Here is a 22,792-nt window from a genome sequence, read left to right as displayed (position 1 = left end):
ATGCTGTGCTAAATAAACCAGCCTTTTATTACTGCTGACTGCTTTTAGATTTCAGAATTTACCTCTGTATTACAGTGGCCTTTAAGAGGCTAGTTTAGCTGTTAAAAAGTTATAGACTTTCAGCAGTTCTAAGAATTTCTAATAAAACTTATCATTTTGTTGTTTATTTACTATGAGTAACACACATAAATATACACATACATGAAAAACAGCTATTTTAATATTATCGTATTACTAATTGATGATACATCTACAATTTGAACCATAAGTTTTTCTGTTAATAGATGAACTCTTTAGTGTCTAGAAAATGAAAGCAGGGACCCCCAAGAAAATGGAAAGAATGCAGATTTTTAAAGCCTGGTCTTTTTCATAGTTTTACTTAAGGCCAACCTTAAACACACATCCTTATTGCTTCATAGGTTTCTCTCCCAATGTTGGATATTTTGGTAAAGATATTCATGTTATATGTAGGCTCAAATGTAAAATCCTCACACAGGCTCAGCGGGAAAAACTGAAGGTTTTTTTTTTTGGTGAAACTCACCTTCCAATGTATAAAATATTGAAGAATTGCTTTTTTTTTTTGGGACGGAGTTTCGCTCTTGTTGCCCAGGCTGGAGTGCAATGGCGCGATCTCGGCTCACTGCAGCCTCCGCCTCCTGGGTTCAGGCAATTCTCCTGCCTCAGCCTCCTGAGTAGCTGGGATTACAGGCACGCGCCACCATGCCCAGCTGATTTTTTGTATTTTTAGTAGAGACGGGGTTTCACCGTGTTGACCAGGATGGTCTCGATCTCTTGACCTCGTGATCCACCCGCCTCGGCCTCCCAAAGTGCTGGGATTACAGGCTTGAGCCACCGCACCCGGCCCAAGAATTGCTTATTTTTTTAAAAACTCTTGATAGGCACATACATCATCATCAAAGAAATACCTCACCTGGGCCATGAAAGGGGTAGCAGAGATCAGCTAAAGGCATCATCTTGGAAGGGTCCAATCCAGTTCCTCCCAGCAGCTCCACAAAGTCTCCTATTCCCTCACACCCTGCTGAGGATTTCTAGGGGTATAAAGAAGCAGAGAAAGACACATTTAAACCAATTACAGAAGTCAAACCATTTGACCAGCAGCGGGTCCATGAATTCACTCAATCAGCCCTCAACATCCTGGCAATACCATTTAATTTAACGTCTGGGACTCTGGAAATTAAAAGAATCATAAAAATTGCTTTTCTAAATCAGTTGTCATTTTTTTTTTAAAGAAATGTGTGTACATTTTTTTTTTCATTTTTTGTTAAGCTCAAGGACTGGAATGAGAAAATGGAAATCTGTAAACTCCATATAAGATGTATGGAAATTGCACCTAAAAATGCTTTACTTTTCAAATCATTTGGACATACATACTGAATCACTAGAATTTCCTAATGCATGCAGTCAGACATAGACGAAGTCAAATATCTACATTTTATAAATAGGGCTTTCACATCTGTTTTTCCTTCACCTAATCTCTTTTCTTCTTCTTTTTAAAGGCACTTTGTGTGCTATTGGAATATATCATTTCTACCAATAAGAATTTACATTAATTATGAATATATTAAAGAAAGAATAAAATCCTGATTTGGGGCCCAAGTTTGCTACTGTTGTCATTATCTTTCTCCTTTCAACTAAAACACATTTATTTTAAGCTACTCAAAAGAATTCATCCTAAAGCTTTGTGTGATCCACGATGAGCACCTTTTCCTGCTTCTTTTTTTTTTTTTTAAATTTTTGTACAGATGGGTCCTTCCTATGTTGCCCAGGCCAGTCTTGAACTCCTATCCTCAAGGGATCCTCCTGCCTCAGACTCCCACAGCCCTGGGATTACAGGTGTGAGCCACCTCACCCAGCCTTTTCACCTTTTCCATACTGTCTTGTCCACACCAATCCCTGTGCCTCACTTTCCCATACAAACAAAGCAGCCACTCTCAGTCCCAAAAGTACTTTGAGCCCCGATCTCCCGTGATCAGGGCAGGCCTCATGAGTATCCCACCTGTGCAGCCACATAAGGCCAGTGCCTAAAAGGGCTCTTGCTCGGTTTAATACTCTGTTGCATTATAATAAATTTGTAATAAGGGCTCCCACATTTTCATTTGCACTCGCTCCCACAATTTGTGTAGCCAGTTTTGCCTGTGTTCCTCTTCTTCATTGAAGTGTGCTCATTAAGAGATCTAGTGGAATGTGACAAGGTGCTCAGTAGTTAACCAGATAGACCTTAACACATAAGAACCAAAGTCTAAAACAGAAAACTTAAAACACACACACACACACATAAGCACACACCTTCAGACATTTAGAAGGGCATTGGCATACGGTATGGTGGCTCATGCCTGTAACTCCAGCACTTTGGAGGTGGATCACTTGAGGTCAGGAGTTCGAGACCAGCCTGGCCAACGTGGTGAAACCCTGTCTCCGCTAAAAATACAAAAATTAGCCAGGCGTGATGGCACACACCTGTAGTCCCAGCTACTCAGAAGGCTGAGGCAGGAGGATCACTTGAACCTGGGAGGCAGAAGTTGCTCTGAACCAAGATCACACCATTGCACTCCAGCCTGTGTGAGAGTGAGACTCTGTCTCAGAAAAAAAAGGGGGGTGGGCATTGAAATACAACTGGAACTAGACAACAAATTGGAAAATAACATAATGGCAACTGTTTCACTAATAAGCAGGGGCAGGTGGAGATACATATTTTTAAAGGGCCTACCTACTGTGTGCTGGGTTCAATGCCTAGAGGCTTTATACATAATTGTATCAAATGATGAAATAGAGGTTTAATTAGCCCCACTGTAGACAGGCCTTCATGTTCTTGTATTGAGAGTGGAATAAGCAATTTAGCAGTAAAGGAAAAAACCTTAATTGCCTTTCCCTTGAGTAGAGGACATCCAGGAGGAACATCACTTAAGACTAAATTTTCCACTTAGTTTATAGGTTCCAAATTTCAGCAGGTGCTGTTGCAGAGAAAAAGGCAGACTTGGGAGACAGAAGTGGGAAATTAAGAAGTTAGGAAGAAATGGAAACTAAAATGAGGGGAACAAAACAAAGTTAGGTGCGCTTATTCCTTGCTGTTCAATGATTTTTCTTCCCTCTTTGCAAGACTCTCAGCTTTTCTTATAAACAATGGCAGACACTGAGTCATGTAGGGACCTCTCAAGTTCAGTTCCTCAACAGTGATTCCCTAAATTTTCTTTGTTGAGGTTCTAAGCCACTACTGTCTTTAGCCTACCCCACAACAATGTACCAAAAAAGTACTTGGCCAGGCACGGTGGCTCACGCCTGTAATCCCAATACTTTGGGAGGCTGAGGTGAGCGGATCACAAAGTCAGGAGTGGAGACCAGCCTGGCCAATATGGTGAAACCCTGTCTCTACTAAAAATAGAAAAAAATTAGCCAGGTGTGGTGGCGCATGCCTGTAATCCCAACTACTCAGGAGGCTGAGGCAGGAGAATTGCTTGAACACAGGAGGTGGAGGTTGTAGTGAGCGAGCTGAGATTGCGCCACTGTACTCCAGCCTGGGTGACAGAGTGAGAGTCCATCTCAAAAAAAAGTACTTATATTCCTTGTACCAAATGTAAGATCCTCACACCAACTCAATGCACAAAATTGAAGGTTTTTTGTTATTATTTTGGTAGAACTCATCTTCCAATACATAGAAACCTGGGAAGTTTTATTTAAGAAAATCATCTCGATAGATACATTAATAATAACTAAAGAAACATCTCACCAGGGCCATGAAAAGGGTGGCATGGCCCTACAGCCCATTCATTGCATGGACGCCACAGAGGCGTTTTAGACAGGGTACATCAGATCATGTCGCTTTCCTCCCTGAACCCCTTCAGTGGTTTACCACTGCACTTAGAATACACTTAAACTCCCTAATGTGGCCCACGAGGCTCACGGCACTCTGGCCTTGTCCCTCTCCCTGAAGCTGTATTTTGCCAATCCTCTTCCTTCCATTTCTGGAATCCAGCAAGCCATTCCTGCCTCTGAGCCTCTCCACTGTGCCCTCTGCTCCATGATCTCATGGCTACTGGCTCCTTCTGATCTATCACCCAGGTCTCACTTATCAAAAGGTCTCTTTCCTGGCCACTTTAAGTAGCCCCCTGCCTCTCCACCCACCCCATGCTCCCAGTCACTGTCTACCACACTATTCTGCTGCATTTTCTGTGAAGAACTTATCACCGTTTGAAATACATGGCAATTTTGCTTTTCTCATCCCACTTGAATGTGGGGTCCCTGTGAGCAGGACCTGTCTTGTTTATTGCTAATTTCCAGCATCTACAATACAGCCCTACACACGGCACGCACTCAAAAAATATTTTGTGAAGGAACAGATGTCTAGAACACTGTAGGCTCTAAATTGTTCAGGAGGAAACACCAAGATTAGCCCCATAGCCCCAATAACTAAAGTGCAGATCTCCCAGTCTGTGCTCACACCTTTAATCTTCTGTTTTACATCAAGAATGACGTGCAAATAATATCAGGCCAGTAAGACTGTACCAAAGATGCCCAAAAATGTCCTTATCAAAGGACTATTCTTCCACTAAGTTCCAACTTAAAAAAAAACAGGCGCTAGTTCATGCATTTAGGGCTTAAAGGAAATTGAATATACTCCTTTTCTCAGTCCTAGTTCTATTTATTTGGTTTTCACTAAAATCTGTCTGATTAGGAATTATGACTGCCTTTGATAGCAGCAAGTACATGAATTATCTTAACCTAGTCATGTGAGAAAGTAAAAGGAAATGAGGGTGACTCAGAGAAAAAATGCTACCAGTGCAAGAAAACATGGTCCAACTCGGCATGAATTTTAAGGTCCATACAGAAGTTTATTCGAAAACAGGTTGATAGGGATTGTCAGCTAATATTTTTCAGGCAAAATGTATTAAGTTAAATGTAATGCCAAATACTTTCTAAAACGTTACTATATTTTGCAATCAAAAATCCAATTTTGTATTTTATGCTACATTAGCACTCCTTCATAACAGTTCTGTCAATGAGATGCTTCCTTCGAGTCAAAAGAAAATTCCAATAATCAGAAAAACAGCTGTGTAGATGACTCACACTACGTTCTGCTAGGAGAGAATTTTTGTAAAAGAGGCAAGTACAAGAGCGTTCAATTGTAATTATATACCACAACTTTACCAACTGAAAACATTTCTTACATCACAAGAAAAGTATTCAAGTAGTCAGAGGGGGCACCTGAGTATGCAACTTGCCACATCACTGAAATAGAAGAGGGGGTTAGTTAAAGCGGCTATGGCAAACACGTGTGAGATTTAAGAGCTAATCAGAGCGAAGTACTACGCCAATTTGCTAGTGTCCAGGTTTGCCCTGTATGATTGCTTCTGCTCTGATAAAGCTGTGGCCTTATCAAATGGTTAGAAAACAAGTAAGCAACTCACCTTTAACTGAAGACCATTTAAGTGTCCCAGGGTGAGATCAGATATTTTGATCACCACAGGATAAATTATGGAGAAGCTGCAGTTTCGATGCTGGTGTGGAACTACCAGAGTAAACTTTCCATTTGGAGTCTGAGAAATGACATTGCAGGCTTTGCAGAAAAGGAAAAAAAAAAATTCACATTTGCATTACTTGGTTTGCTGGGTGTTTTCTTGTTTGTTTGTTTGTTTGTTTGAGATGGAGTCTTGCTCTGTGGTCCAGGCTGGAGTACAGTGGCACAATCTTGGTTCACTGCAACCTCTACCTCCCAGGTTCAAGCATTTCTCCTGCCTCAGCCTCCCAAGCAGCTGGGACTACAGGCACACGCCACCACACCCAACTTAAGTTTTTGTATTTTTAGTAGATATGGGGTTTCACCATATTGGCCAGGCTGGTCTCGAACTCCTAACCTCGTGATCCACCCACCTCAGCCTCGCAAAGTGCTGGGATCACAGGTGTGAGCTACCGCTCCCAACCAGTTTGCTGGGTTTTTATGGAAATTTATTGTATCCTTATTCTAGGGCTCCTGTTCATGGTCTAGGGCCTTCTTGCCCAGGAAAAGAACATATATATCACAAAAGCAATTTGGAGACAGGAAGGATTTGGGGAACAACAACCATCAGTGACAAATGGATATTGTCAGGAGGCCCTGGGCTGTGACGCAGCTTCTAATCTTAATCTTAGGGAGTTATACCTTATTTATAACAATCACAAGACATAACTCAGCACCCAAACAAATACTAGCTGGTAGTAGTTTTAGTAACACTTTAGTTAACTAGAGTCCAGCTTAAAGCTAGGTATCTGGAAAACTGAGGCTTAATGGTAAGTCTAAAACTCAAACTCTGTCTATCTGAAGGCTTCATTCATAGCATTTGGAGTCATAATGTTATTTTTTAAATAATAAAGTAAATAATTTCAAGTATTTACTTTCTTATTTTTATTTTTATTATTTTTATTTTAAGGCCAGGGGCCTAGGATGCAGCTCAGCAGCTTCACCATGGCCTCAGGCTTATTTTAAGTATTTTTCTTTTTCTTTTTGAGGTGGAGTCTTGCTCTCTCACCCAGGCTAGAGTGCAGTGGCACAATCTCAGCTCCCTGAAACCTCCCCCTCCTGGGTTCAAGTGACTCTCCTGCCTCAGCCTCCTGAGTAGCTGGGACTACAGGCATGTGCCACCATGCCCAGCTAATTTTTGTATTGTTACTAGAGACAGAGTTTTACCACATTGCCCAGCCTGGTCTCGAACTCCTGACCTCAAGTGATCTGCCCGCCTTGGCCTCCCAAAGTGCTGGGATTACAGGCATGAGTCCCCGTGCCAGGCCTATTTTAAATATTTTTCTAATAGTGAGAAAATAGGCTGAGAAAAAAATGAAAGACAGCCTTAAGACTGATGAGTCTTAAGTGTGATAAATATTTGCTGCATGTTAAGTGATAAGCTAACTAAAAGGTGCATTTTTAATGTTTAATTTACTCCCAAGACCTTCTAAAAATTTTTTGTTTTATATCTCAAATCAAAATTTTCAATACATTAACTAGTCTAGATTTGAAAGTAGAAGCATCAGAATCTGTGCTTTTTTTTTTTTGCTGATTTCAGGATGAATCAACACTGATCAGAACAGGTCAGAACCACCTCTTGCCTCTTCTTGTATTTCTAATTATACTTTCTTTCAAAAATAACTGAAATTCCTTGATGGTTCTAGGAGATTTCTTAATATGCTTTTTAAAAAGTTTTAATACAGACAGGGTGTCACTTTGTGGGCCAGCCACATCTTTAACTCCTGGGCTCAAGCAATCCTCCTGCATCGGCATCCCAAAGTGCTAGGATTACAGGCATGAGCCACCACACCTGGCCCAGGAGGTTTCTGATTTCTAACGAAACAAAATACAGGGAAAGCTCTTTGTCTTTTAGAATTATTCTGCTGCAGTCCTCATGAACAGCTTTTTATTTGGGGGGGGGGGGGGGCTTTTTCAAAAATTCTTTTTGTTTTTTCACAACTAGAAATCAAAACATCAGTAGTACATTATTCTTTGGCAGGTTAGGCCCCATCTTTCTGCCACGTGAAGTGTTAATACTATTGCATGCAAAAATGAGTGGTATGTGTTCCTTTCCTAATTTTTTAAACAGATTTTTCTCTTAATGGGGAAAAAACAATTAGCAGATGAATAAACTCATTGTGATTAAGGTAATATACTTTAAGCCTGGGCTGTTCAGTTGTGTAGCATAAGCTATATGTGTGTTCATCAGAAATGAACTAAATTAGAGTGGTGGGCTCAGAATCAGAAGGCAACATTGAAATGCTATAACCCAATCCTTTACTCAGGGCATGATACCTGTCTACCACATTCAGGCACAGGCTGAAAGACATGGACACTTTCAAGCCTGTGCCTGAATATCTCTAAGACTGCAACTTTATATCCCATCCCTCAAGCTTATCCTGGATTAGTGAAATGACTTGGAAGATTAAAGCTTATCACTAAATGCATTGTAGAACCTGAGGCGATCAGAGCAAGACTTTGGAGAAAAGATAGAATTGTACTTGCCATAAATTAGTATACTACCTAACCTGGGAAATAAATTTAAAAACTGTGATTTGATTTTCATAATAATTAATATAAAATATCCTTTAGGTCATTTCTAATTACAAAAAAAATTTCCATTCAAGTCATTGCTCAGTTCAAATTTTTTTAAGTCTTTTGACTACCTTCGAAAAGCAGGTGTGATTCCCAAGTTCTGCCTTTTGACGGAGAACACTTACGAAAGAGGTTGGGGTCTGTCTTTATGGTTAATGTGAATCCATTTCCTGGCTCATGGACTCGGAAGAAGATCATGGCCACATTCTGCGAAGATCTGATGCTCCTCCTGCTAAGACCACTCTCACAGAAATCTATGTAGCGCTCAGATGTGGGGAGAGGATGATCCTGGGAACTGGGGAACTTCTCCCCCTTGAGAATCCAACCATCAAATACCTTTGGAAAAAAAAATACAGACATAGTTGCTACCATTTCCATCAACCCCTGAAGTCAGGGGTGAGTTGAAAAGGGGGGAAAAGTTATCCAGCAATGGGCCTTCGGTCATAAGTGAGAACTGACAGTCCACACTCTGCCTGCTTGCTTTTCATTTGTATATATTGGACGGTGAGAGTTGTTTGCAAGTAATAGTATTAATTAATTATTTTTCTTTATAAGCCTTAAAGCTTCCAAAGTAAACAAACTTCCTTATATTTTATCATTTCAACCACTTTGGTAAATGAAACCACATAGTACATTTTTACCTTGGTCATATTTTCTACCTCCCACCTTCAGAAGAATTCCACAGAAGCATAACTTGGGTTTCATTCAGCTCCTCTCTTTCACTAGTCATTGAAATGTGAATAAAATATCTCAAAAACAGATAACAAAAGAAAAAACTGGAGCAGCAACTTTATCTGCTAACGGCTATATACATCTATTTTTTTCCCTTTCTGTTTTTTAAATATATCATCACATACTACTTTAAAATATCGAGAACTGCTTCAACAGCCAGGCAATGATGGCTGGTATGCTATCTAGGACATTTTTCCTTCACTTGTTTAAAGTTTGCAGTTGAACAAGGGGTCAGTGTCTATTGACTTGACTCTCAAAATCACGACAGGTCTCCGGTTTAATGAGTCTAATCTAGTCCACATTAGCAAAATTATCAACAACCCAGCTACAAATTACTTCTAATGCATGTGACAGGTTCCAAAATAAGTCTACTTTGGAGACGTTAATCACGATTATTTTAATTGGACAGTAGAGCTCCACCGGCCACCCCACGCTGCCCTGTTACACTTATGGAGTCTGACGACTGGAAGCAGGGAGGCAGTCAGCTTAGCGGTCTTGTCCTCCCCTCCCACCTGTCTCAGTCTAGATGCCCCCTCGGCAGCCAGTCCCCTACTGCTCCAAAATCGGGTCACCCGAGCCCTGAAGACAGCCTCTGTGCTCTCAGAGTGACTGCCGAGCACGGACCAGCAGGAGCGAGGCGGGCTCAGATGTGAGACGTGTGGGGCGAGCCTTCTAACCAAGACGGCCCGCGTGGTGGACCCCAGCGCTCGAGCTTGTCGGTTTTTAATCATATTTCCTCGGCCCCGGATTGCATCACAGCGTTCCGCGCTGCGAGTTCAAGTCTTTAGAAGTTCCCAGGGCCTCGAAAACGCCTAAAAGGGAATTTAGACCACGCAGCGTCCAGAGCCACCGGACCCAGCCCTACGGGATGGGTGTGGGTCGAGGTCTTAGGGTAACGGCGAGCTTCTTGCCTGCGGAGGGTCCTAGAGAGCGCCTCTCCGACTCGGGCACCAGCGAAGTGTCTCAGAATTGCTACCCAGGCTCGGCAGCCCCACGCTGAGCACAGCGCCCAGCGCTTTCCAACGCTCCCGTGCCCCCACCCACCGCACCCCTGGCTGGGCTGGCGCTCCGCAGGCGCCTCACCTTCAGGAAGTCGCCGCCCTGACAGTCGATGGAGACCAGGTCGTAGTGGATGGTGATGAACTCCTCCGGCTCGCTGATGAAGAAGGCGGCGCAGTGCAGCTGCGGCCGGTCGGCGGTGAAGGTGAACTGGCCCTGGAGGCTCAGCATGTCCAGGCACCCTGGGGGAGGAGGGCACAGGGTAAAGGGTCCCGGGCTGCAGCCGTCACGGCGACGGCCTCAGGCGGCCCCTCTCTGCGCGCCCCATGCCCAGTCTCTGCGGCGGCCAGCGCTCGGAAGCCCAGCCTCGGCTGCGCTGGGTTCCCGCGTCCCAGGCGCGCCACCCCCTTCCGCTCTCAGCTCGCCTCCGCGGACCCATCCCTAGCGAAGCGGACCGCGCCCCTGGCGGTCCTGACCAGCCTCCTCCCGGAGATGCCCGCTAGCCCTCGGCCCTCCGCACAGAGTCCCAGGCTCCCGCGAGCCGGGCAACCCCGACTCACGCAGAGCGCGGCGGTACGGCTGCTCCCCAGCCAGCTCCCGCTTCAGGTTGGCGCTGAACAGCAGGAAAGGTTCGTAGTCTGCCGCTTCCCGCAGCTGGCAGGGAACATGGGTCAATCCGGAAAAGTTCAAGGACTAGGAATAAAAAAGGGGACCAGGAGCGGGGCACCCTCCCTGCCACTCAGCATAGCGAATAAAGAGAGAGGGGTAATGTTTCTCCGGGTCCGGAGAACACGGGGAGGTCTTAGACCCTCTCCATCAGGCTGGGGTATCTCCAGCAGCCAGAGGAAGGCAGGCAGGCAGGCAGTCTGGGATGCTCAGAGGCAAGGAGGAAGACCAGGATAGGGGAAACCAGGGGCAAGAGAGCATCCAGCAGAGAGGGAAGAAACAGAGAACCCCAAAAGGCTGCGAGCAGAGGCAACCTGCCTGCCACCTAGGGCTCACACGCAAGGAAGGTGAGATGGGTCAGGCCAGGGGTGGCTCACCTCTAGGTACCGGCTTTCCCCTCTTAGAGCCGTCAGGAAGATGAGAACGAAGTGACACTGAAGTTTGAAGTTGGGTGACATGCTGGCCTTGCCTCTGCAGCTGCTGTGCTCTGCTCCGGAAGTCCTGGGCTTTCCTTCCCACACCCTCACGCAGACTGAGAGCTGGAAGCTGGTAAGGTCCCTTTGCTGGGTCTCTTTTATAGAGCAATGGGGAGCGGAGGCTCTCTGCCCCTAACTGATCGGAGCTCAGTAACCATGGGTTACCCTGTCTCATTGACAAAGTACGTGGTGATGACGAGGGTCCAGCTCTCAGCCACAAATTTTCAGCGTGGCCCGGCATTATTCACCAAGAATGATTTCAGTCACTACAACTTAGTGCACTAAAGTACTGGAGAATGAGGTGGAGACAAAGAATAAGGGAGGGCATTTTGTTGACCTGCCAAATGCTACATTATTCTTTCTGAGGGCATTCAGGGAATTTTCCATTTTGCAAATCAAAGTAACAAAGTTACATACATGCACAAAATACTCAAACACATATAGCCTATATTGTGCAGCCTCATCACATAACCTTGGATGGAACCATACTAGAAATTGTCAAATAATTTAGTATTCATGCAATTACTCATGCCTCTCAGTAAGAAACGTGAGGCATTTTCATCTTTAAAAAGTGGTAGAACAGAAGAAGTCTGATTTTGCAGAATATTGCAGTAATGCAATTGTAAGCTTTCTTCCTGCCCCTTACCCTTTGCTTTATCCTAGTCCAGTTTCTTATAAGCATTTCTTTCATGGAAAACTAACTCTGGTGTCACTGGACTTCTGGACTTTAGCTGATCTCTGTCACTTGACCTGAATGTTTGCTTGATGTCCACACTCCTAAGCCAGGTAGCTGTAGACATGACCTTCACATCCATCTGAACCACTGAGAGATTAAGACATTCCATTTCATGCCTTCAAATACCTGGATTACTTTAACACTCTGGTAAAAGGAACTGCTGAGAAGCTTTATTATAACTGCTCACCAGCAAATTTACAGGGCTAAAAAAACGACTTAGGGATCCAGAAATAAGTATAAGCTTATCTCTGCTATTAGGAGAGAAGAGAATTGCTTCTTTGTGTCCAAAATTGTGGGAAACATGAGGATGCTCCACTTTTGGCTTTCCTACCCCTTTCCAGTCTCTGTACAAGCATTGTTATTACAATTATTACAAACAGTGAGACCATAATTCAGAGTTTTAAAGGAAGGAATGGCTATACTTTTAGTTTTAAAATATTCAAATTAAACAGTAATTATCCTGGCAGTGTCAGAACTGGATTATTTTTATGTCAGGACAATTCTGAGCTCTGGAGAGGCTTCCTCTTTGTTGTTTAATCAGGAGGCCTTCCTGCCACAGTCCAACTTTGTAAGCAGTCCTCAGACCACAGACAGTGTGAGGGAAAAGAGTACCCAAAGCTCGTGGGCACTGGCCACCATGTCCTTCTCATCCCCAGAGCTGTTGAGATGCCTGCACTTTAAAAAGGTTATAAAAAAAACTGAGAGGAATAAAGGAGGAGAAAAACAAACTATTTGACCCCAACTTGCTGGCCTCAGACATGCCAGGCCATCTTCAGGTCTATCTCCCAGCCTTTTTGTGCCTAGAGGTAGCCTCAGGCCTACTCACCCAGCACGCCATGACCCAGGCCCTCTTCCCTGTCTTTTTTTTTGAGATGGAGTCTTGCTCTGTCTCCCAGGCTGGAGAACAGTGGTGTGACCTTGGCTCACTGCAACCTCTGCCTCTCAGGCTCAAGTGATTCTTCTGCCTCAGCCTCCTGAGCACTAGGGACTACAGGCACGAGCCACCGTGCCCAGCTAATTTTTTGTATTTTTAGTAGAGACCGGGTTTCACCATGTTAACCAGGTTGGTCTCGATCCCCTGACCTCGCCATCCGCCTGCCTTGGCCTCCCAAAGTACTGGGATCACAGGCATGAGCCACCACACCCAGCCAGGCCGTCTTCCCTTTCCCATTGACTTAGCCACAGTTCTTGGCCCGATCCCAGAATTCAGTCCAGCACCCACCTTGGAGACCTCTGCCTTTACCTCTTTGGGGGTCTGGTGCCTGGTGTCACTCCAGCTCAGTGTTGCTTTATTAGCATCACCAAGGAGACATTCTTGGCCATCCAGCCCCTTTACAAGCTTATGTACATGTGCACGTGTACACACACACATGCACACACGCACATGCATGAATAACACTGATGTTCCCACCCTGCTTTCATGATGCCCCCTCCTCAGGAACCACACACAGCAAGAGCTGGGATGAAAGTGCACTAACATAGGGACTAATTTTACAAACATCATAGCACAGCGTCTGATTTTACTTAATCCACAAATTATAGTACAAGATGAACCTCATTCCCACCAAATTCTAGGTGATAAATTAATGTGCAGTTTTCACCAGTTTGGTAAACACCTACTAAGCCAGTGGAAACTACCTTTTTTAAAAAAAGTAAGGATGACTAATTGATGGAAACTACAACCTATGGAGGAAAACTAAGATTAAATTGGAAAACAAGGAGAAGCCAGGTAGCCATTCCCTCTGAGAGAAAGTATTAAAAATGGGTGAGAGAAATGGAAGAGTAATTTGGATTAGGCAGAAGAAAAAGTTTCTTGGCAACACGTAGGCCTATGTTTGAGGACTAAGGAGAAATTATTTTCGTGGACTGCTTTGATCATTCAAACAATTGGCTTAATATTTGAAAGTCGTTTGTTCAAACCGACTGGATTTTTTTTTTAAATATGTTCTGGATAAATTCAGAGTTCCCATGTTGATTGGAAATTACCTCTATGTTAACCTCCATCCTTTTCAAATATTTCCGTTTTTCTCCATCTTTTTCCAGGTAGCTTCTCCAATGTTGCTGTTATACAGTCCCTGATAGGTGCTTTTGGGGTCTTCAACTATTATTAGGCAGGGTTAAGACTTTCTTTTTGCCCGGGCATGGTGGCTGAAACCTGTAATCCCAGCAGTTTGGGAGGCCGAGGCGGGTGGATCACGAGGTCAAGAGATCGAGGCCATCCTGGTCAACATGGTGAAACCCTGTATCTACTAAAAATACAAAACATTAGCTGGGCATGGTGGCGCGTGCCTGTAATCCCAGCTACTCAGGAGGTTGAGGCAGGAGAATTGCCTGAACCCAGGAGGTAGAGGTTGCGGTGAGCCGAGATGGTTGCGGTGAGCCGAGATCGTGCCATTGCACTCCAGTCTGGGTAACAAGAGTGAAACTCCGTCTCAAAAAAAAAAAAAAAAAAAAAAAAAAAAACCCCTTGTTTAAAAAAAAAAAAAAAAAAAAAAAAAAAAAGACTTTCTTTTTGTTAGGCAAGATTAAGACATTTTTTTCTTTCATAAAGCCCCAGAGCAAATTGTCACCTATGTTAAGCCTAAAGATAAAATGAAGGTGGCCTCCCAATAGCCAGATCCAGATTCAATCCATGAACATGGGGGCAGGTGCAGAATTTAAAATTGTGCCAAGACTGAAGAGGCGCACACAGAGCGCTTCTGACACTTTGGCACATAGCCATAGCAGAGCCTCCACAGGCTGCACTTGGCTTACACAGTCACGTTGTAGGCCATGTTTTCAGGGGGACCACAAAATCCCTTTGCATGCAAGTTAGAAGTCGTAATATGACCTGTAATAATAAATTTTTTATTTTGTTTATCACGTCAACACAGTATATCACTAATACATGCTTTAGGTGAACCTCCTTTTTCCTTTCCTGACTAGTCAATTAGCTGAAATGTAAGAAAACTGAACACGATTGCGTTCTTTAAGAAATAAAGACTGCTGACTAAAACTCATTGTAGTTAGCCAACAACCACCAAGCAGTTGTCAGTTGCTTTCAAGATGACTTGCTTGAATTAATTTAGCTATTATTTTTATTGATTATGGTAAGAAGAGTTAAAACAGGAGATCTACTCTTTTTATTTATTTATTTTTTTTTTTGAGATGGAGACTCTGTTGCCCAAGCTGGAGTGCAGTGGCGTGATCTTGGCTCACTGCAACCTCCACCTCCTGGGTTCAAGCGATTTTCCTGCCTCAGCCTCCTGGGTTCAAGCGATTTTCCTGCCTCAGCCTCCCAAGTTGGGACTAGACACACGCCATCACGCCTGGCTAATTTTAGTAGAGACAAGGATGCCACCATATTGGCCAGGTTGGTCTCGAACTCCTGATCTCGTGATCTGCCCTTAGCCTCCCTAAGTGCTCGGATTATAGTCGTGAGCCACCATGCCTGGCCACGAGATCTACTCTCTTAAAACATATTTAAGTGTGCAACACAATATGATCAACTATAGGCACAACATAGTATAACAGATCTCTCTGGAACTTATTCATCTTGCATAGCTGAAACTTGATACCCATTTTACCCTCCTCCCAATCCCTGCAACCATCATTGTACTGTCTGCTTCTATGAGTCTCACTACTTTAGATACCTCGTGTAAGTGGAATCATGCATTATTTGCCCTTTTGGCTGGCTTCTTTCACTTAGCATAATGTCCTCAAGGTTCATCCATGCTGTAGTGAATGAGAAGGACTTCCTCTTTTTTCAGACTAATAGTCCATTGTATGTATATACCACATTTTCTTTATTTATTCATCAACATTTAGGTTGTTTCCACATCTTAGCTGTTGTGAATAGTGGTGCAATGAACATGGGAGTGAATGCATCTCTTCAACATACTGATTTCAATTCTTTTGGAAAAATACCCAGAAGTGGGACTGCTGAACGATATTATAGTTCTATTTTTAAAAAAACTTTTATTTTAACTTCAGGAGTACATGTGCAGGTTTGTCACATAGGTAAATGTGTGTCAAGGAGGTGTGTTTTACAGATCATTTCATCACCCATGTATTAAGCCTAGTACTCAGTAGGTGTTTTTCCTGATCCTCTCCCACTTCCCACCCTCCACCTTCTGATAGGCCTCAGTATGTGTTATTTTCCCTTATGTGTCCACGTGTTCTCATCATTTAGCTCCCACTTATAAGTGACGACACACGGTATTTGATTTTCTGTTCCTGTTGTCAAGGGGAATGCTAACCTTCTCACCTTTTATACAATACTCTATTTTAATTTTTTGAGAAAGCTCCATACTTTTTTCCGTAATGGCTATGCTAATTGCCATTCCCTCTAACAGTGACTAGGGTTTCCTTTTCTCCCTGCCAGCACTTGTCATCTTGTATCTTTTTGATAATAGCCATCAGAACAGTTTCGAGGTGGTATTTCATTGTGGATTTGATTTGCATTTTCTTGATCATTGGTGACATTGAGCATCGTTTCATATACTGGTTGGCCATTTGTATGTCTTCTTTGGAGAAATGTCTATTAAAGTCCTTAGCCCATTTTTAAAATGACTTACTAGGTTTTTTGCTGAGTTGTAGGAGTTTCTTATATATTTTGGATATTAACCTCTTATCAGATACATGGTTGGTAAATATTTTCTTGCATTCTGTAGATTACCTTTGTACTCTGCTGATCGTTTCCTTCACTATCCAGAAACTATATATTTATTTAGAGACAGAGTCTCACTCTGTTTCCCAGGCTGGAGTGCAGTAGCACAATTTCAGCTCACTGCAACCTCTGCCTCCTGGATTCAAGCAATTCTCCTGCCTCATCCTCCCCAGTAGCTGGGATTACAGGTGTGCACCACCACATCCAGGGGTTTCACCATGTTGGCCATGATGCTTTCAAACTTCTGACCTCAAATGATCCACCTGCCTCAGCCTCTCAAAGTGCTGGGATTATAGACGTGAGCCACTGCTCTTGGCCTGCAGAAGCTTTTTACTTTGATGTAGTCCCACTTGTCTATTTTTGCTTTTGTTGCCTGTGCTTGTAGTGTCATATCCATGAAATCATTGCCAAGACCAATGCCATGATGCTTTTTCCTGTTTTCTTTAGAAATTTTATAGTGTCAGGTCTTACACTTATGTCTTTAACCCATTTTGAGTTGAGTTTTGTGTAAGATGTAAGGTAAAGGTTCAATTTTATTCTTTTGTGTGTGGATATCCAGTTTTCCCAGCACCATTTCTTGAACAGATTATCTCTTCCCCCTTATGTATTCTTGGCACCCTTGTTGAGGATGAGTTGACCATATATTTGTGGATTTATTTCTGGGTTCTCTGTTCTGTTCAGTTGGTCTATATGTCAGTCTTTATGCTCATAACATATTGTTTTAATTACTGTAGTTTGTGATATATTTTGAAATCAGGAAGTGTGGTACCTCCTGCTTTCTTTCTTTCTCAAGATTGTTTTGGCTATTTGAGGTCTTTCTGGTTTCACATGAATTTTACAATTATTTTTCTATTTCGGTAAAAAAATGATTTGGCTATTTTTAAATGCAACTGTTTTTAGTAGATAAGATTTATTTTTTTGTGTGTTTGAGATCAGGAAGGAAGAAACTAAGCACATACCCTTTGGGGAATTAGTATAAATCAGCCTTTGAATGAAATTCTAACGTGCCAGCCATTTTCAACCCAAGTGATGATCAACAGTCAGTAAAAGTTCATACTTTTCAGGGTTGCAAGTGACTGATATCAAACTTGAGCTTAAGCCAAAAGGGAAATTTATTATCAGGACACGAAGACTTCTTCCAGAATACACGGAGCGCCAGGGTGGGGAGGATTAAAGGCAGGAGCTTGAATACTACTGCCCAGCCTCTCTATCTGCTAGCTGACTTTCCTGACATCTACAGTCCCTGTGGTGGTAAACAAGCCACCAACAATTCTCAGTTTTACATGTTACTGTTAAATAAAAATAAAATAAAATAATGTGCTCCACAAAACTGTAGGAAGAGGCCCAGAGGCCAGGGGTAGGATCTTGTCATAACAGGACTGTTCTCAATGCAGCCATAGGGATAGAGAAGGGAGAAGTGGTTTTCAGAAGAAGGGATGCTGAATCCACAAAATAATAGGTATCCACAAAAGAGTAAAACAAAACAAAACAAAGCTGGATTCAATGATGTCTTTGATTGTAAATTTTCTCACATGGAAACTGGTGATATACACTGAGAATTATTGTAGAGATCAAATATTATGATATATATAATACATAAAGGATATATTTAAATGGTAGCCGTTATTAAATTATGCCAACCATATTATATGTCTTTATCACTAGTGTTTTACTCCTAATAATAATAATTTTATACGAGTGCATGCATAGGGTATGTTTTTCATATAATTATTAAATCAGAATGAATGACTTCATATTAGAACATTAACAGACTTTAAAAGTCACAGTTAGCAAAACAGGGAACTAAGTTAAAATATAATTACAGAACTGCATTTCAAAAGATTAGCTAGGAATGGTTCCCATTAAAGATTATAGAGTAGTTCAGCTGCATCAGAGAGAAGAGCTGAAATATAGAGTATAGTGAAATTGAGAAGACTGAAGAAAAGGGGAACTGGAAATTACAAAGCAGAAACAGAAAATAAAATAATTAGGAACTGCCCAAAAGAAGTAGTAGTATTCTGATCCCATATCAAGGATTGTTAAATGACATCATCTGTTAAGGCCTAGGAACACTGGGAATAAGAAAGCGGTGATTTAGCGAGAAGGCTTTCAAAGAGTCATGATGGCAGGTAAAGGATGAGAGATTAAGTGATCTATCTGCCCAGGTTGTCGCAGTGAGTCAGAAACAAAGTCCAGACTAAAGAGATCCCTATGTCCAGCTAGGTAGTCAATCCTTTACACACAACAGCCTTGGAAATTAACCAAATGAATAGAAAAAAAGCATAAAAAAAAAAAAAAAAAAAAAAAAAAAAAAAGAGATGGTGCAGCCCAAAGCAAGACGCCTGCAGATGGATAACTGTGAAGGAGATTGGGGACTGTTCATGTTTGCACAATAGCCTTTGGAGTGACACTGTTACCTCAGCTCCCTTCAGGCTTACTCTAAAATACGCCATGACTAACATCTAGTCAGTAGATCATAATGAAATGCCATTCAACATCCCTCACTTCCTGCATCAAAGGGAAAAGTACTGCCAGGTCCAGAACCGTTGGTGTGTCTGTCATTAAGTAGTGGTGACGCATGGGCACGTAACATCAGCCTCTTCCCTGACGGCAGAGAAATGAAGTGTAAAGAGCCTCATTCCTTAGTGCCTTAGAATAGATCTAAAAGAGAAAAGTCTGCCAGCTACATGCAGTGACACAAGAGGATCTAAATAAGGACAGTGGAAGAGAAAACTGCAAGCTAGGCGTTGTTTACTTATCTGTGGTGCCTTCTGACCTCACCTTGGTGGGACCTGTCAGCCGCCAGCCTGCTCCTTCCCTCTGCCAGCCTACCCCCTTCTACCCACCCTCCTTCCTTTTTTGAGCAAAACCTAATGAACAGATTTAGTTGTCTACTCATAGTATTTTTTATATAGCTTGGAGAGCCCGTATCGTATTTTATTCTAACTTTTAATATGTCTGTCTTCCCCCCTAAATGCAAATGCCTCCAAGTTCCACCGTGCAGCTCACCCATCTTCCTCCAGAGTGGCCGGCACACGTACACCTGGCACTCCTGGGAAGTGCCTAAAAGAAAATTGAATAAAGGAGCTTCTGTTTCCACCTAGTTACAAATTAGGGATTAGTCACCACTGAAATGCTGCTGACAGCATCCGAAGATGTGGCACCAGCCAGGCAATGAGAGTCGAATGACAAAACCTCAGGAAAAGGAGGGGGTGCTGAAAGGATTCCTGGGTCGCCTCTAAAAGCCCACAGCGCGCTCTGCAGCGTGGTAGCAGCACAAGGTGGGGAGCGAGCTGGAGGGACGGGGCATGGATAGGGTGAGGCAAGCAGGGGACTCCCAGGTACACAGAAGTTAAGGGGCTGCCAAAAAAAACTCAGTCATGATAAAGAAAATTATAGTGCGATCTGTTATAAAATAAAAATTGATGCAAAAATCTGTGCTGAAAAAAAATCTTAAGTTTTAAATAAATACACTGTATCAGTGACTTTTCCTTTTGCCTCAGGCCCCTTTCTGGTTTCTGGATGTGTTGGCTAATAGAATGGAAACAAAAGGACCCTGGATTGGATGTCCCAAGTCCTGGACCCCTGGCTGGGAGCATGGGGTCATTCTCCTCATCTCTGAGATGAAGGACGTGGGAGTAAATATCGGAATCACTGCAGGAGACGGACAGTGTCTCAAATTGAGTAATTTGAGGAGTTTAATAAAAGGACTGTTTACAAGGTGTAGGCAGTGTGCAGGAAAAATGCAAGGAAGAGTGAAGTGTCCCAGGACCATGAGCAGAGAGGAGCTGTCACGCAGCATCCTGAGCACAGAACAGGGGCAGGAGGATACAGACAGGGACAGAAGGGGCAAAAGGAAGACATCCATTCCTGGGAGCAACCGGGTCTTTCAGGTCCTGCCATGGTTTTAAAACTTCTCTGCAAATTCTTTGACACTCTTCCCACAAAAAGATAAAGGCTAATTCTCTTTCCATGTGACTTCTTAGGCCAACTTAGAAAAAAGCAAAATGCCTTCAGTCCATAGTTCTCTCTCTCTCATGCAATATGTGCCTTTGGTGTCCTGAGCCACCATGAAGTCCAACTACCATGAACAACTATGCTGGAGAAGTCACATGGAGAGATCACATACAGGGAGATGCCCTGGAGCCCTAGCTGTTTCTGTCCTCAAATGTTTGATCTTCCCAGTCTGGGTACCAGAGGTATGAGTAAAGAAGCCCTAGAGGTGACCCTGGTTCCAGCCACCATCTGACTGCACCATCATGAGAGAACCCAAGGCAGAAACATCCCATTGAGTACTTCCCAATACCCAACCCACAGGAACCATGAGATTAAAAATGGCTGTTGTTTTAAGCCACTATGTTTTGGAGTGATGCATTATTCAGGAATAGACAGGCCCTTTCGATTTCTAATTTTCTACCTTCTCTGGGGCTCTGAACTGGGGAGTCCCTAAGCGCTCCAGCTGTATGACAACCTTTGTCTGTGAAGCCCTTGAGCTGAATCACCATCTGTGAGGCATAGCCCTGGGCCCAGATAGCTATTTCTGAACTGAATCAACATCTGTACAAACAAGCTGACTGGTGCCAAGCTCAACTTGTGGGGGCATAGGAAGTGGCTGAAGAGCAGATACTAAACACCTCAATGTCTCAGCCCTGAACCCAGCACACTCTCACCAGCTGCTGTTGGAATTACATATGAAAGATCAATAAACCCTGCTCCCTTTTCAATGCTGACATTTTAACATTTCTAATCATTACTATTGTGCAAACAAACAAGCTTCCTCTAAGTCATATAGGGGAAGGTGGTCGTTTAATATTAAAGAAATCAGGGTTTCATTTTGTTGTTTTGCCAATATAAGAGTTATACTGGCTGGGTGTGGTGGCGCATGCCTGTAATCCCAGCACTTTGGAAGGCCGAGGCAGGCGGATCACCAGAGGTCAGGAGTTTGAGACCAGCCTGGCCAACATGGTGAAACCCTGTCTCTACAAAAAATACAAAAATTAGCTAGGCACGGTGACAGGTGCCTGTAGTTCCAGCTACTTGGGAGGCTGAGGCAGGAGAATTACTTGAACCTGGGAGGCAGAGGTTACAGTGAGCAAAGATCGCACCCCTGCACTTCAGCCTAGGCAACAAAGCAAGAGTCTGTCTAAAAAAAGAATTAAAAAAAATGATAGTTATATAGTAGGTCCCATTCATGTTTTTAAATATCATGGTATAAAACTGACCAGAACACTGAATACCTTAGAGTTAAAAAGTAAACATCCAGAACCAACTGAAAGTGCTCTAATTGCCAAAGTTGGAACAATTTGAGCAACAAAATAAATTAATATGATAATAAACCAGTGAATAAATTTCTACAAATCCATACTAATATAAATAAATAATTGAATAAATTAATAAACAGGGAGAAGAGACAAGTCTCCTGTCCAGAAGAATCCCAAATAATTTACATTGATTCTCTGCCATCAAGGCGGGGAGCATAACTCTGTGCTCCTTAAAAGTATGCTTCACATAGTGACTTCCCTCCAAAGACAATAACATGAGAAGGGGGGAAGGGAGAGGTTGAGAGGGTGGGGAGTAGCTCTACAGTGGAGAAGCCTGACAAACGCTGTCTCAACCCCAGTCCACATCAACAGTGATGCATTACATTGATAGTATCTACCCTGTGTACTAGTCTCTTCTCATGCTGCTAATAAGGACATACCCAAGACAGTAATTTATAAAGAAAAAGAGGTTTAATGGACTCACAGTTTCACAGGGCTGGGGAAGCCTCACAATCATGGCAGAAGGTAAAGGGAGAGCAAAGGCACCTCTCACATGGCAACAGGCAAGAGAGTGTGTGTAAGGGAACTGCCCTTTATAAAACCAGCAGATCTCGTGAGACTTATTCACTATCCCAAGAACAGCATGGGAAAAACCCATCCTATGATTCAATTACCTCCCCAGGTCCCTCCCACGGCACATAGGGATTATGGGAACGACAATTCAAGATGAGATTTGGGTGGGGACACAGCCAAACCATATCACCTTAAAAACAAAAACCTGGGATCCCAATTCACAATGCCAAAAGGAAAAAAAATTGGGCTGAAAGTTGAGTCATGCAAGAAAGTGTCTTTCCTTTTGTTCCTAAGCAGATAGCTACTGATAAAAAGTTGTATCTCCACAGGTAGCTACTCTGCCATCATCCTATCTTACGGAAGGTGCTGATTTTCTGAGACTAGAGGAATACACAGTTGACTGTTCCCCTACCTGCTCCTTTTCTCTGGCAACATGTGGATTAGCGTACCCTCCCTCTTTCCCCTTCAGCCTACTGTTCCCCTTTAAATATTGAAGCCCTTAAATTCATCTTTGGAGAACGGCACAGACCACAGACTGTTTTGTGATTACTTGTTCTTTTCTTCCAGGCATACCCTTAACCTTGGCAAAATAAACTTCTAAATTAATTGAGA

At 43.0% G+C, this 22,792-nt stretch overlaps 1 protein-coding gene, 1 long non-coding RNA gene and 1 pseudogene across 4 annotated transcripts in view; 1 reads left to right on the top strand and 2 right to left on the bottom strand.

The window, feature by feature from the left end:
- LOC108303738 (corticotropin releasing hormone binding protein) overlaps positions 1-11,359 on the bottom strand; it is a 17,125-nt gene extending 5,766 nt beyond the window's left edge. Inside the window, exons 1-6 of one of the 3 annotated variants that reach the window (XM_017527683.2) lie at positions 10,864-11,359; positions 10,381-10,474; positions 9,905-10,062; positions 8,215-8,425; positions 5,424-5,572; positions 932-1,049 (exon numbers count right to left, since the gene is read on the bottom strand). In XM_017527683.2, the coding sequence (XP_017383172.1) occupies positions 932-1,049; positions 5,424-5,572; positions 8,215-8,425; positions 9,905-10,062; positions 10,381-10,474; positions 10,864-10,944 (811 nt within the window). In that variant the 5' untranslated portion in view covers positions 10,945-11,359. Of the gene's footprint in view, positions 1-931; positions 1,050-5,423; positions 5,573-8,214; positions 8,426-9,904; positions 10,063-10,255; positions 10,361-10,380; positions 10,475-10,863 lie in introns of those variants that run through there. The other 2 variants (XM_037738183.1, XM_037738184.1) reach the window with 2 other exon arrangements.
- Positions 10,882-22,792, top strand: LOC108303739. Its single transcript, XR_001824959.2, has 2 exons — positions 10,882-11,035; positions 22,510-22,792. It is a non-coding gene; the product is annotated as an uncharacterized LOC108303739 (long non-coding RNA).
- Positions 15,917-15,958, bottom strand: LOC119471112 (annotated as a pseudogene).

This window comes from Cebus imitator, unplaced genomic scaffold, assembly GCF_001604975.1.
Source record: "Cebus imitator isolate Cc_AM_T3 unplaced genomic scaffold, Cebus_imitator-1.0 Scaffold50, whole genome shotgun sequence".
Classification (NCBI taxonomy): domain Eukaryota; kingdom Metazoa; phylum Chordata; class Mammalia; order Primates; family Cebidae; genus Cebus; species Cebus imitator.
This window is presented reverse-complemented; position numbering and strand designations above follow the sequence as displayed.